The sequence below is a fragment of the Ixodes scapularis genome, unplaced genomic scaffold, assembly GCF_016920785.2.
Source record: "Ixodes scapularis isolate PalLabHiFi unplaced genomic scaffold, ASM1692078v2 PGA_scaffold3__209_contigs__length_174095766, whole genome shotgun sequence".
In the NCBI taxonomy this organism is placed as follows: Eukaryota; Metazoa; Arthropoda; class Arachnida; order Ixodida; family Ixodidae; genus Ixodes; species Ixodes scapularis.
Window position 1 is genome coordinate 102,503,899 of NW_024609868.1, and position 15,083 is coordinate 102,518,981.

A 15,083-nucleotide genomic window follows, 5' to 3' on the forward strand; every position below is an offset into this window, starting at 1 on the left:
GTTTCGGATGTATTCAAGTTTGTTAACTTAGTAAGATTGCCAAGGCCACCACACGGTGGAGACGAATTCAAGATTAGACCGACCTGAAGTTCAATATGCTACTTGTTGTATCTCTGGTTTTGCGGGTTTCAAAATTTAGCGCTAAAAGCCGGGGAAACGGTTTGCGTTTGCTGCTATATTATTGATGTGTAACGTTCATAAGAAAGCGTGATGTTAAATAGATCCTGAGAATTTTATATATGAAATGCAAAAGTGACAGGAGAGGCGTCAAAATTGTAAGAAAAAGGTTGAAGAAGCACATAAGAAAAAAAAACTATCTTTGCATTTCTCAAAACTTAGGGCCCTCTGAGATTTTTTAAACTATTCAATAACTTGTGAAATATCCGTTCGCGAGCTATGGTTATGGTCGGGTGAGTAAATGGGCCTTTAAACTACACAATCAACTTCCAACAGCCTGACTTGTGGCGAGTTGGGCTCATGACTATAATTTATATAAATTAAAAGAAAGAGTAAGGCCCGAGTACACTGCGCTAAGAGACGCCTGAGTTTACAGCGCACGAATGAGATTTAGAATTATTGAAGGTGGTATACTCGGTGCGGTTTGTCAACAATTGGGATGTCCATTTTGTGATAGCGAACTCGATCTTAAATTCGTTGTTTTATTATGAGACGTTGATGATGAGTGACCCAACCAAACGCTTTGGAAAAGTCTAGCAAAATGGCGTCATTGTGAATATTGGTATGAAAGCATACGTGAATGTCATGAAAAACACCGTTAGTTGGGTTTTGCAAAATAACATTTTCCGAAATCTGTATGCGTGCTTAAAAAGAAGGTTGTTATCTTCTAAAAAATTCCTGATACTGGAGTAAAGTTTGTGTTCCATGAGCCTAGATATTACGCTGGTTATGGAAATGGAGCGATAGTTTTTAATTAGGTGGTGGTCATCAATTTGAATACAGGAGTATGGGTCATCTTGCCAGTTTTTCGATCATGCCAAATTTCAGAAAGTTCAAATAACTAGGAAAATATCTAACAAGGGATAGCTATGGAAGTGTGTTTCGTGTTTATTGGAACCGCAGAAGTGATTTGGTCATCCCTTGGGGAGCTGGAAGACAGATTCGAGCAGAAACAGGCGTGTGATGGAAATATTAAGCAAGTTTTCTTCTGTAAAAATATAACTAAATATATTATTCAGTGACAGAGCACTTTCGGGATCGAAAAGGTTATGTCCGCTGTTGTCAGAAAAGTTTAAGGAAGACGACGTAGAATGATGAATATTCTTCCAAAATGTATTTGATTTGTTAACCAAATTGTGTATAGGTCCCGAGTATAGAGTATAGTTCTCGCCTCATAAACAGCCCTTGTTTTAATACTGCTACATACTCGCGGTATTTGAACCAGGCATCCTTTGCGTTGCCGCAATTATCCCGTTCCTAAAACCTTTTTTTTAAGTGTTTATGAATGATTTTGTTATACCACAAATTATTGTTATCAATTTTATCTTATATAGAAGCCTAAGAATTGAATGTATGGATTGTTTTGAATGTACTACGTGGCGGAAAGCAAAACGTGATCTTTTGTTGGTTTTCTTGTGGAAATCGCGCACACAACGCAGTTAACTCAAACAAACGTTTTTCAAACTTTTTTTCCTATTTTACTAGTTACAACAAGTTCTTTAGACTACACGAACACGCATTCCAATTTTCATTGCACTGGCCAATTTTTTTTTAAGTCAAGCCAGAAAATTAAGATAGATCCGGCGATTAAGTATAAGGGAAGATAATGACGCCTTCTGTATATTCATATAACCGCTAAATTATGTACGGTACCACGAAGCTAAGATTATGCATTTAGTACTGGTAAGTGACCTATTGCTCTGTGCGTGTGGTATGTTATGCGCATGTGTCCATCCGCGCATATTTTTGCTGGATTTTGCTTGTTTTTGTTGTGTGTGGTAGAGAAGTTCACAAGATTGAGTGCCTTAAACTTTGTTATTTTATGTCTAACACCCACTGCCGAAATAGCGGAACATCTGTCAGAGAAGCTTTATGAACGCAAGTACCGTCATCACATTTTGATATGATACCTCAGATCGAAGAGCACTGCATCTTCATCTAGTTGACTCGAAAAGGAGTGTATTAATTTTCATATTAAAATTAATAATAAGACTACATAAGCCTACATATATCTAAACAATTAGACTGTATGCTGGAAATAAAATATAATTCAAATTGCTGCCATTTTTACCTAGTTCATGATAATTCATGCTTTAAGCAAAAAGTGCGCTCGTCTAATTCATGTGCGGTACTTTCAGGTTAGGCTGTGTTCCAAACAGCAAGCAAGCGTAACATCAATTTGGAGAAAGTACCTTAACGCAAAATGTACCACCTTTGTACTTTTATGAGAACATACCCAAAAGTATGCTTAATGAATATTTCAGTTTCCTACTAATATATTAGACATAAACATTTACTACATACGCCTTAAAGGAATATTGAACCAAAAAATGTACTGTCCATATTAAATGGCGCACTTTCCACGACTCAGCAGCCGCCGGTGTGCACGAGAACACGCAACATAATGGACGTCATAGTCGCGCTTAAGGTGACAGTGAAATGTATGGGCTTTGGGGGCCAAAGAAGAATAAAGACAGAATTTTCATTTCCACAAGTGAAAGGTATGTTCCTAATAGACCAATTAATCGCTTACCTTTGACATCAGACTCCATTGTGGAGATGAAAAGCTTGTCTTTATTCTCCTCTTCCCTGGAGCCCACACATTTCACGATAATCTTAAGTGTGACGATGACGCTAATTTCGTTGCGTGTGCTCGCGCACACAGGTGGGTGCTACTCGTGGAAGGACCGTGCGCCACTTATTATAGACGCTAAAATGTTCGGTTCAGCATCCCCTTAAGTCCTGTCAGCCCATTTGCAACCGAGTAGGACAGACTAATAGAATACCGTTTTTTAACCCTCTTGCGACGGCTTAGGACCAGCTCCGCAGGTAACAGTGCATTCGTCTTAAGCCGTTGGAGAGGCTTAAAAAACTATCTTTTTTTCTCAGTCAGTCCTACTCAGTTGCATATGTGTACAGAGGTCCTTACTTATAAGAATGGGTCCACTCGAAGAGCGTACATCCAAAATACGAAATAAACTGAAATTTTATTAAAATAACTTTTTAGATATACTTCAAGTGTACGTTTTTGGTTCATAGCACTTCAAAGCAGAATACTAAATTTGTATAGATCATTACCGTTTAATTAACCACCACACGTTAGCCTCTAGCAGCGTCGGAAGTTTCCACTCAGAATTCCTCCGACATAAGGCCCTAAAATTAAAAAAAAAGAACATAGCACGTTCCATTACGACGAAGTGCACATAGAAAATCTAAGACTTAGACTATGAATGGAAGCATAAAATCTAGGCTTTTAAAAAACTTCCATCTCAGCCTTCGTAGGCACCAAGCGAGGCGCTTGCTTCCAAAGTGCTTCAGAGCTTAGATGAAAACAACGCGCCGTTCTGTAGCTTTAGAGCACCGAAAACGCGTTTTGAATGCCCGTAAAGAAAAAAAGAAAAAGAAGGCGAGCGGCGTCGTTGCAGCAAGCGAGCGATTTGTTCTGTAAAGTGGGCTGTGCGCGGATCGGGACCTTGCACAAGCGACGGCGCCACAACCTCCTCCTCCTCTGCAGAGAACACGCGCTCTTCCCTCGGCGGCCACTGTTCTGCCTCCGGGCATTTTGCGCATGCGTAATGGAATTTGGCGTCCATTAGGCACTGCGTGCGCTCCGCCGTGGCCGCAGTTCTGCCCTCTATTTGCCTCTGTAAAACAAAGGCTCGCGGGATATACTCCCCAGAAGGGACGGTCTGAGAAGACGTTGAGAAGGAGAGGAGGGAAGGTGAAGATGGGTAAAATCCATCCTCGCTTATGCGTTCTAATGGTAGCCCGGTGCCCTCGTTATTTTAAGGAAGCGCAAGAGCCTGGCGCTTTAGTGTGGCAGGTTGGTTTTGTTAAAAAAGAAAAAAAGATGCAGGGGTGGCAAATATCAGTTATCGAGATGTCGCAGGAGCGATCACGGGTTCCCTGTTTGATGAGGCCGGAATATAATGAAGTACTGATGAGGCCTCGTCAAACAGGGAACTCGTCATCGCTCTTGCGACATCTCGATAACTGATATTTGTTCTGTTAAAAACAAATGAAAAGCAAAAAAAAACAAACAGAGACAATTATTTTTTTACTTTGAGAGGTTTATAGATTTCTCAAAATAAAAATCAATGTCTCCGATTTTATTTTACTTTTCATTTTTTTAACAGATTTGACATCAGTTATCGAGATGTCGTAAAAGCGATCACGAGTTCCCTGTTTGACGAGGTCGGAGTATATTCCGGCATCGTCAAACAGGGAACTCGTGATCGCTCCTGCGACATCTCGATAACTGATATTTGCCACCCCTGCCTCTTCCCTCCCCAAATGTTTTTTCTTAAATAAAGAAATTCTTTATAGGATCTCCCATCGTTTGTCGGTATCTGTAAGCCGCTCTAATGTGCAGAAGCAATTAGTTATTAGCCTGGGCAGAAACACGAGCAATTACCAGTGATTATCCTTCCACATGTGTTTATAATTGTGGCAGGGGTGACGTCTATTCAGAATGCGTTCATCACGTATACCTTGGCAAGAATCACTCTCAGCATTCATACAAATTCTACACAAAGCCGTACTTTGTTTACGTAAATGCGACGGGTGTCACATTTTCAATTTCACTCCTCAGTCGTCGGCGTTTAATATGTACACATAGTTTGATTCCGTTTCTTATTTGAGCGGGGCCACTCGTACCATTTCTTGCTTTTCTAATTCATACGCCAACGAATCGTCTGTAACTTTCTCAATAACGCATAGTGTGACTCTAAGCTTATCTTAGATGATCAAGTCTAACGTTACAAGTTGCTCGCCACAATTGCATGTTATCTGGCTCGCGACGTCTCTTTAAAAAAACGTACCACATATTTATTAGTAATACATAAATTTCATATTCAAGTTTTTGTCCTGAAATGTTCCTTACGGGGAGACGCCATGTAATATATTCCGTTTCCAATTAAATCGGAGGATGCCATTGAAAACATTATTCTTCAGCACACTTGAAATGTATACTAGACATGGAGATGAATTAATGCGATATTATTGGTTTATCGTAAACAAGTCTCGTATCCATATGCATGAAATTCGCTAATTTCTATCGTCCAGAGAAAATCTCAAGCATGGGTTTTGTTGCAATCTAATTATCAAGTGCATCTGCACTTGATGATTACATTGTAACATAACCCATGATGTATGTGTTGTGTTTTACGCCGCCAAATCTGTCATTTATTTTGAAACATTCGCCCGCAATTAAAGTATAATTATGAAATTCTTTAAATTCATGAATGGCTCAAAATTATTGTTTTATCCTTTTGATGTTTATCCAAAGCAACTGAGATGTGAGCTCAAACTCGTTCCAACTTGTTTAGTTTTGCATTAGCGACACTAAATGTTCTGTTTATCACGTAAGTTTTAAAGTTCGCCTTATAGCGCGTGATAACCTGAGCAGGACTCATGTTATCGTTTTCATGGAATCTTAACACAACAAAATGTTTCAAAAAGTGAGTGCGGAATACTCAGTAAAACAACTTGTTAACCGTATTCGTTTTAGTTGCTCTGTGCGATACTTCGGATAGTACTGGCTGTACGACTTACAATGGAATCCACTTCATTGCCACATTGTAGAAAATTGTATTCCCACATGATGTACGTATGACATGCCGTTCTAAGTGCTTTAAGCCTTTTATTGGAAGAGTACCGCAATAGACCCTGGATAATCGTGAAATATATTTCACATTAGGAAGGAAATAGAAATATCGGTCTCATTGTTAGTGCACTGCAGTTGACTCAATTGAATGGAGTATTTCCAGCTTTGAAGTAATTGTTAATTTGCTTTCTTTTAGGCAGTATACTACACTGAGAGTGCTTTAAATAACTAGGTTTACCCAAAACCTCATTTGGGTAAGATTTTTTTTGCAAGTAACAGGTTATTTACAACATCGCGATTGGGAAGGGGCTCTGCCGCTATAAATGGGTTCATAGGCCTACGCTATACACCAACTCAACTCTCTGACTCTGTAGCAGAAAGTAGTGGTAGCGCTGCGGTCGGTGGTGGCGCTGCTGTCGATACTGCGCATACGCAAACAATTCCTTTCACGCTAATCTGGTCCCTGCGCATCTGCGTAGGAGCAATGCCTGCACCTGGTGCGGGCATTAGAAACAAGCCCGCAAACGCGGGCTTGTTTGTAAACAGTGTATTGCTCTATTGTGTGCAACGAATTCTTAACAGGATCCATCTCCTCCCTACTTTCGGAAAGAATGAATAAAATGCCAAAAATGCTTTGTTATGAATGGCAACTTTTTTTAAGCTATGGATTTTTTTTAAATCTCTTCAGTTAAAAAATGGTGAGTAATCTCCTCCCTTGAAGACGATATTGTATCAGGAAATTTATCTGAGGAGGTTCTTCAACTCCAAACGCTGTTAGCAGCGTTCTAAGGTGAAATTAAACTTCGTTGGGAAGCACGGTGCTCCTAGAGAGTCTAGTCATCTTGTGGCTACGTTCAAAAGAAAACTATTAGTCGATAACAAGTGAATTTACATTACCAGAGAACATGGCTGTTTCCATGACAGATGTTATAAAGATAATCAGTGTCATATATCTTTTTATATTTATGTAAAAATATAGGTCAAATATATATTTGAGCTGTGAGCTAATTTTCTCCCGGAGATATGAAATTTCGAACCTCGAGACGTGCAGCTGACCAAGGTTTCACTATGGCGATTTGAAGAGCTCTCAATTTCAAACACAATCGTGTACGTAATAATAATTTTCCTACTTATTTTACAGAAAGCTTGGAACAGATTAAAAATTACAATGAAATATTTATATACGAAAAAACTAGGAAAAACATCAAGTAAAATCGTTTTCTAAACACTTTCAGAAATTATGTACGAACCAACAACTTCATACCAGAATGACACAGAATGTATCAAAATTATCAACCTTAAGAGAATTTTATCAATATCAATAAAATATATGCATGGCCAATATTGCAGTTCTGTAAATAATACAGAAACAAAAGGGATTTCTCTAAATGTGTCAAAATTGCACGTCAATCTCTAAAACCAAAATCCATCTTTCTTTTTTTAACATTTGTCTCGATCGTCTGCAGTGTATTGAACTAACTTGTGATGGCGAAACATTTTGTAAAATATTACCTCCAAAATAGCAAAAACTACAACAAACCATTACTCAAATTGAAATAGCTTGTGTTCGTAATAGCGGGTTTGCCGCACGACATTGGCTGCAATGATACATTTCCTAGAGCCGACAAAGGTCGCACGGTGGTACTGCTCTATCGTAGGGAGTATACATTCCTGCTTATGCATTCTAATGCATTTGCTTTGAAAGATGTTCACTATTTTGTAGTTTGTAAATAATTTGTAACATTTTTGCATAAAAATGTTTTATTGAAATTTCAATATTCTGTGTACGTGTTGTAAACCTTTCATAAAATTAGTAGACCAAATTATTACTAAGTGCATGTTTTGGTGTGAAATTGACGGCTTTGCAAAGTGCCATAGACAAACCTTGGCAATCTCCACTTCTCGAGCGTCGAAATTTTATATCTCCAGAAAACTACTTAGCTACGACCTTCATATCTAACTGAATTCTTCTCCCAAGAAACTGACTTTAATATATATATTTAACCTAAATGGGAAAATAATATGACCCGGACCAGCATTGCACAATCTATCGCAAAAACACCCGGATGAGAAAAAAAAATGAGAAAAAAAAACGCGAGAGCGGAAGATCAGAACAAGCTCGTCTTGACTACAATTTAATTCAATCAGAACACTGTTCGATTGTGCTTTGGGCAATGGAATACACCTGGATATTTGTAGATATATGTATGATGTATAAGCCAGCTTCAAAGGGGTTATGACACGTCAAAAGTAAAGTATAACAACAATACCGCTAGGGCCCATTGTAAGTTCCTATAATCGCGCTAAATTTGTTTTGAAAATGGCGCGAGGGTTTCGTGAATAAATCGATTTATTTGCGGGTCTCTCGGAGGGGCGGATCTGGGCGGAACGGGAGGCTGGCTACGTAGCCTGCGTTCCGCGAGGCGTCCACTTGCACGCACTCCCAGACATGGCTCTCTTGGCGTATCGGGCTTCAGCTTCTTCGTTTACCTTACGCGTTTCGAGCATGCGGTCCGTGACGATTACGTCTACGGCATCGCTCACCTTGTCAAAGTGTTCGACATTTATCGCAGCAGCGATGAGAATGATTGCTATCAAGAGATGTTGGATGCTGTTCATTTCGACTGCGACCCACTGACGACCACCTCCAGCGACGGCGAGTAGTGGACGAACTCGCCGTGGTCACCGTCGTCCGGGAATATCCCGCAGGCGCATGCAGGGTGGGAGGTCAGCGGGCCGGGGGGGGGGGGGGGATAGCGAAAATAGCTTTCGGGTTACCGAGTTGCGTGAGCAGTTTTGATCGTACCGCGGCGAGGAGAGCTTGCGCGAACCATAGGCGCGCCTAGAATCAAGAGAGCGTTCATGATCACGTGGTTTATGGACCCCATGGTGCGACTAACTTGGGCAGTGTTGTTTGGTCACCAGATGAAAAGTATAAAAATTTGTAAATTAGTCATTGCAATTACCAGCGCTCTAAAAATCGCGTAACTTGGAGAATATACTAAGTAGCCTATGAGCATTCCATTTCAAGAACAATCTATCCATTTAACGTTTGTGTCATAACCCCTTTAAATGTGACAGACCTGGAAGAACTGTGTATCAAGAGAGGTGTATGCATGCGGTTAATAGTAAGTAGAAAGAAGTGTTATATAAAGGGAACCGTTGACTTACCTCCTGTGGAGGAACATCGAATGATACTGTTCTCAAGTCCACCTTGCAATAGGTGTCGATACAGGGAATGATGAAAAAAATACCTGCGAAAATAAATGATATCAGCAAGCAAAGCACTCCGGTTTTTATTAGATTTTTTTTTGTTGTTTTTTACCTTGGTCGTTCTGCTGAACAGAAGGTTAGGGCGCAAACGATCTGTTGATAGTTTAACATTGTAAGCAAAACCCCAAAACTGGAAAGAAGGAAGGACAGAAAGACACAGAGGTTGGTCCCTCTGTCCGCACGTCTGTGTTTGTAAGTCCTTTATTTTACCAGTCTCGGGATTTTTCTTACTATGTTGGACGCCTCGTTGTTTTTTTTTGTTTTTTTTTTACTGGGCGTGGACTCATCGGTCACTAGTATTCACTTTGTTCAGGCCCACATGGCTTGGGGTAAGAAAATATATAAACCCTTGTTTTATTCTGTCTCTAAAGAAAAAGCGTCTCTGGTGAATGCGTTCATAGCCCACCGCATAAACTGTATCGGAAATTGGTTCCTTTCAGAGAGTGGCGGGCTCTACCTACCCAGGCTTCGCAAGGCAGGCAATTTCGCTGAAACACACATGAATATTACGTTGCGTGCAACTTGAGTACCCTCTAGTAAATTAAAGTTTTAAGAAATTGAATATAACACTCATGTGAAATGTATGATTTATAAGGGACTCAGAAGAACTTCGTAGAAGCTGCATGATTTATATATATGTATATAAATCATGCATTTATATATATAAATCTTGTGTGCGTGCGTGCGTGCATGCGTGCATGCGTGTGTGTGCGTGTGTGCGTGTGTGTGTATGTGTGTGTGTTTGTGTGTGTGTGTGCGTGCGTGTGTGTCGCCATGATTTTGCACCGAAAAGCAGCCCAAACTAAACTTCCAATGATTTTCGCTTTGGTAACGTTTTCTACTAAGATTTAATCCTCCGCTTAGAAATCGTCTCTTTTCAGTAAACAATAATTAAGGATGATCCGTAACACGTTGCTGAGGGCCTGCGCAGATGCGATTGGGAGCGTCAATTTATAGTTTCCGAAAAACATATTGAACGGAAACCTCTCCAATCTACTACACTTCGAAGCTCACTATTAAAACTTTTCTTTCGTGTGAAATAGCATCTACCATTTGTTCTCGTAATGAAAGTCCACTTTTAAATTTTATTCTAATTTAAATATGCAAATCCAAGGACAATTAAGATCTACTTTTTTAAATTTTCTTTAACATCTTCATGACAAACATTAGTCACATAATCAATAACATGTGCACTCCTGTACTCACTGAAACACAGATGCTTGGACGCTATATTTTATTAAAAACTTTGGTGACAAAGTTGTAACAAAACCATCAACTGTCTGAAATTAAAGAAAAAAAAGTTATTTTGACACCACAGTCTGCCTGTGTTTAGACTTCTAAAGAAGAATCTGACTGTCTTCATTAAATTATCGTGGAACTTTATTCCAGAAAATACAAAATATGCTATCTCAAAACCCCAGCTTCAACTCTGCAATATCTTCCATTTTTGAGTAGGGAGAATTTCCATATACCTAAATGCAAATTGAATATTGAGTACAGCGCTGGCCATATGCAAGACTTATGAGGCATATTTTATCATGTCGTATCTTACATCGACCACACACAGTTACCAGAAAAACACAGCGACAGCCGGGACACACCAAAACGAGAACTTGACGGCAACATCAATTGAGTTGTCCTGACCACTTTTTTCGTTTGCCCACGTCTCCGCGTTTTTTTTTTCAGAATTATGCATAACCAACGCGCCCGCACGATAACTCTTACTTCCGCATTAAGATCCATCGCAAATACAACAAAAAATAAAAAAAAAATATTTTATAGCTTTAATTTTTCTACGTAGAAAACCACAAAAGCTAAAAACACAAATTCTAATTTATTCATTCTTCTACACAAACCTCCCAGCCGATGTTTTGATCAATGAAAGGTCGGAAAAAGCTATGCTTCTATGCAGTATTTCAATGCAACGCGCCCACACTGCCAAGCACAGGAAAGAAAGTAAGGAATTGGCACTCACCTGGGCCTTTTGCACCTCCGCGAAGCAATCGACCTAGGCGGAAGATGACGGCCCGCTCGTACTCTTGAACTACCTGCGATTTTACCGAAACGCACGAAAGTATTAGCCAGACGATATACCAGCTCGCCGTGGCCCGAAACTTTGTGCATGGAGTGGCGGTGGGAGCTGATAGGAAAATTAAAATTAAAAAAAGAAATTTCCTTCCGTGGACTCTTTGGTGAACCCGAGATGCCTATACACAGAGACAACCTAAGCAACGTAGGGCGAATAGAGAGTCTCCTTCATCTCACTGTTTCTCCGCAGCTTAAGTGATTCAGAATTCGGTCGCAAAGAACGTGGTAAAAATAAATGTCGAAGCAAGAAGCGTGGGACATAGTGTTCCATAGCCTTTGCTTATCCAGCTTTCGGTAGCTTCCTTTTTTCACATTTTAGGGCTAGATGGGCATTTACAGGTTTTTTGTATGGTGCCTTTTATTTCATTTTTTTTTCGGGGAAGCTTACAATTTTGTGGAAAAATTAAAATACAAATAATAATTTACTTTTTAATGGTCACGTTTATTAAAAATCTAGTTCAAGATGCGATGGATTGACATATTTTCATTTAAAAAATATATCTACATGAGCGTCTGGCATGCATATGTTCATTGCTATATTTACACAAAGAAGCGGACGCCTACGAAAACGCTTTTTTCCTTCTGTAAACGTACTTAAAGGAGTGAAAAGCAAATACCACCAAAACCTTAAAACGAAAACCCATGAAAAAGAAATGCGAGATTGAACACTCGTATGGGCCGCGCTTTCAATTATATCTCCCGCTATGACTATTGTAGATATTGTCCAAATTGCCTTAATTATCGTCCCAAAAATAAAGTTGTAAGAATCCCGTCATGCAAGGTGGATGACAATAAAGTGCAGTCATTCTAGAGACCACGGGTTGATTTCCTAAGTCGTAATTTCTCACGCAAGCAAACAAACGCACACCAGTCACGGCCCTTGAGAACTCTAAGCAAATAGATATGCATGCTTGAGCGATGTTGGGTTAGGCAATTCATGGTAATATTCGGCTGAGTGGAAGAGCGATAGCAAATGGGGTCTTCCGTCACTTATTAAAAGTACTCTAGTCAAAACATGAAAAATTACTAGCCCCGCGAGGCTTCTCATAGCAACATTCGATTTTACCCCCCAGGAGATAACAATTTCGGGTGTACACTTTCTAGCCTATATTACGATCAACAAGCAGCGCTATAAAAACCAGCGTGCCAGAATAAACAACGAGACAAAGCACAGGCTTCGCTCTAATCGCCCTTTTTCCGAAGCCTTTTTTTTTCTTTTCTGGGGGGTGTTCGGGATGTGTAAACTTTGGCGGATTGAGGCTGCCCTGCTAGCAAAACGATCGTTGGGGGGACACCCAAATGCGTCAATTAAAGCATTCCTTATCGCGTTCATGCGCTTGACTGGCGTCGCTGTGCCCGATCGACCCAAGCAGGGGTCGATCTCTTCTGGCAGTCTGGGCCCGTATCAGTGTGTCCAAGATAAGCGAGGCTGCCATTCTGCTCCAGCGTCCCTTGTTCGCCGTCTTTTGCGACGAGTCATCCCAGGCGTCGCAGCGGGCCGGTTCGCGCGTTCGATTTATTTTTTACTTGGAAATCGAAAATCAAACTTTATCTTCGTCGAAGCAAAAGTCTCCGAATTCCAAGACGCAAAGAGCGGAATGGGGATCGACCTTGTTACGATGCTGGCATGTGGTCTCAATGCAGCGCCAGGTGTAGAGCCATGAACGTTAAATAAGAAATAAAGAAGTGATAGCTCAAGAAACGCAGGGCGGGTCTATCATGATCACGAATTTCACTTCGTAACTCGTTCTTCAAAAGTCTTATTAGCCGATGGCGCTATTTGCGAAGTAAGAGTTGCGGACTAAGAGTTTGATGCTCCAGGTTCGACCAAACACGCATTTGTTAAGTTGTCGGTGACCGTGGAGCCAACGGCGCGGCTTGGAGAACGTTTCAGATGGATCAGCCTAAAAGTTGCTTCATTGCTCGCACATTGCCAGCTGCTTCCGCTTAGTGTTATCAATATCGATACGATACGCAGAGGTTGAAAGGTGAGCGCGTCGATTCCGAAAATATTTTTTTGTCACTTCAAGACAAACACGAGACTGGCAATATTTTTTCACCAAATTTGTCAGAAATCGCTCGTTTATTCATGTGTAACTTTGATAAGAAAGATTATCAAATTCAAATATGTCAGCAGACGCGAAAACTGAACTTTTATTTTTCATTAAAAGATTCCGACTTCAATCTCATCTAGAAAAATGTTGTTCAAACATTGTTTACTCTACAACAGAACTAAAAAAATGTAGCTGAAATTTTATGTGCCATTCCTAGAAAAACAACATATATAGTCTATAGCAATAAAACCCGAGATTCAGGAGCCTGAGTCTCGGGTTTTATTACCATGAATCATCACCAGCTCGCTTGTTTTTTTAAGTATTATAACATATATAGTCTTGTATCCGTGTGCACAAAAAGCCATAGGCGAATTAAAGAAAGATTAAAGGCCAGCTGCGTAATTCATATGCAACATGTACTGTCGCGTAGACAGCCCATCAGAAATATTGAACTCACTTGGATTGGAGTCTTTGAGATCGCGCCGAAAAAATTTCAGATTGAAGGTTTTACAACTCATCAAGAATAATTGCTTTAATTTAGATTCATCACCATACACAAAGCACGTCGCACGCCAAAATACACGCTTTAATAATGGAAGTATTTTAGAGCCATACCAAAGCGCAAACAATATATTTAAATATTCGTTTTTTTTTTTTTTCTAGGACCATAATAGAATGGAACTGCTCAAAAAACAAAGTTGATGGCCCAACCCCTGGTGTATTTTTTTCGAGGTTGCGATGATATATGCTATTTAGTACCAGTGCTGTGTTAAAGAACGTGTGTTTGAGTCTCTGCCACCCCTTTCTCTCCCCCCCCCCCCCCCCCCCCCCCCATTGCTGCCTCGACCCTGACGGGGCCTGCAGTATTAGAGAATAAATAAAAATGTCGGTCTTATAGGTATTCGTCTCCTATCCCAGCATTCACGAGTCTAAAATCCGCACGGGCACATGAGAAGCGGTATTCACACGATAATTTAAAGTGTGCGCCAAAGAGTCAATATAATGTCACACAATAACTAACAAAACGCATATTTACTTTTTGCAAACTAACCTTAGTTAGGAAAACGAAAGAAAAAAAAAAGCTTCGTCCAGTGTTATTCTGCTGTCATCTCTTTGATGGCGAATAAATATGCTTACAAACAATCTAACAGTACGCGAGTAAAAGCGTTCTAAAAGAAAATGCACGTGCCGAAAATAAAATGGTGGCCTTTCACCACATATTTTCTCCAAGCCACAAGCTCCTTCCTCCTCCTCTATCCCTCTTTCTCTTTCTATCTCTTTCTTTTCTTCTTCCTTTTTCCTTCGCCATCGGTCAGACTGTCACGTCGATAATTGATTCTTACGCGGCACCCCAGCGATAATTGATTTCGCCTGCCGTCTCCTACCTACTAAGCAAACTTTCTTCACTTCCAGCCCAAAGATTCCACCTGAGTTTAGTTATTTGCTTTTTAGTATCAGTTTTTTTTTCTTGTTTTTTTTTTCTGTCGCATATCTTGCTATCAACGGTGTCACCTTCTCCGGCCTCGCTCAAAACTCGTTTTTTGACAGGGTATCGACCTGATAACGCGAGACGCGTGCGTTCGCGACCTTCTTTTCTCGTGATCGTTGTACCCTGCGTCAAGCAGATTTTGGCCGTTCTTCCGAGACGTGTTACTTTGGTATTGATTGAAAATCGATGCGAGGTCTCAACCCTTACAGCTCGAAGGAGCGTGTTCCCGTTAATAAATGTCGCCCCTGCTTAAGCAGTGATCAGCCTGTGCCCAAAATGGCACACCTTCGAACGAGTATTGAGCCCTCTAATGATTTCTCGCCCTGAGAAACTAGACGAAACAAAAATAATTTATAATGCCGTAAATAAATAATCACTCTGAAGCGAGGCATGAAGT

General features: G+C 40.3%; 1 protein-coding gene across 2 annotated transcripts in view; it reads right to left on the reverse strand.

Moving 5' to 3' along the window:
* LOC115309099 (band 7 protein AGAP004871) overlaps positions 1-15,083 on the reverse strand; it is a 231,178-nt gene that overhangs the window by 63,348 nt on the left and 152,747 nt on the right. For both annotated transcript variants that reach the window (XM_040216437.3, XM_040216436.2), the window contains exons 3-4: positions 11,031-11,103; positions 8,954-9,036 (exon numbers count right to left, since the gene is read on the reverse strand). In XM_040216437.3, the coding sequence (XP_040072371.1) occupies positions 8,954-9,036; positions 11,031-11,103 (156 nt within the window). The remainder of the gene's footprint in view (positions 1-8,953; positions 9,037-11,030; positions 11,104-15,083) is intronic.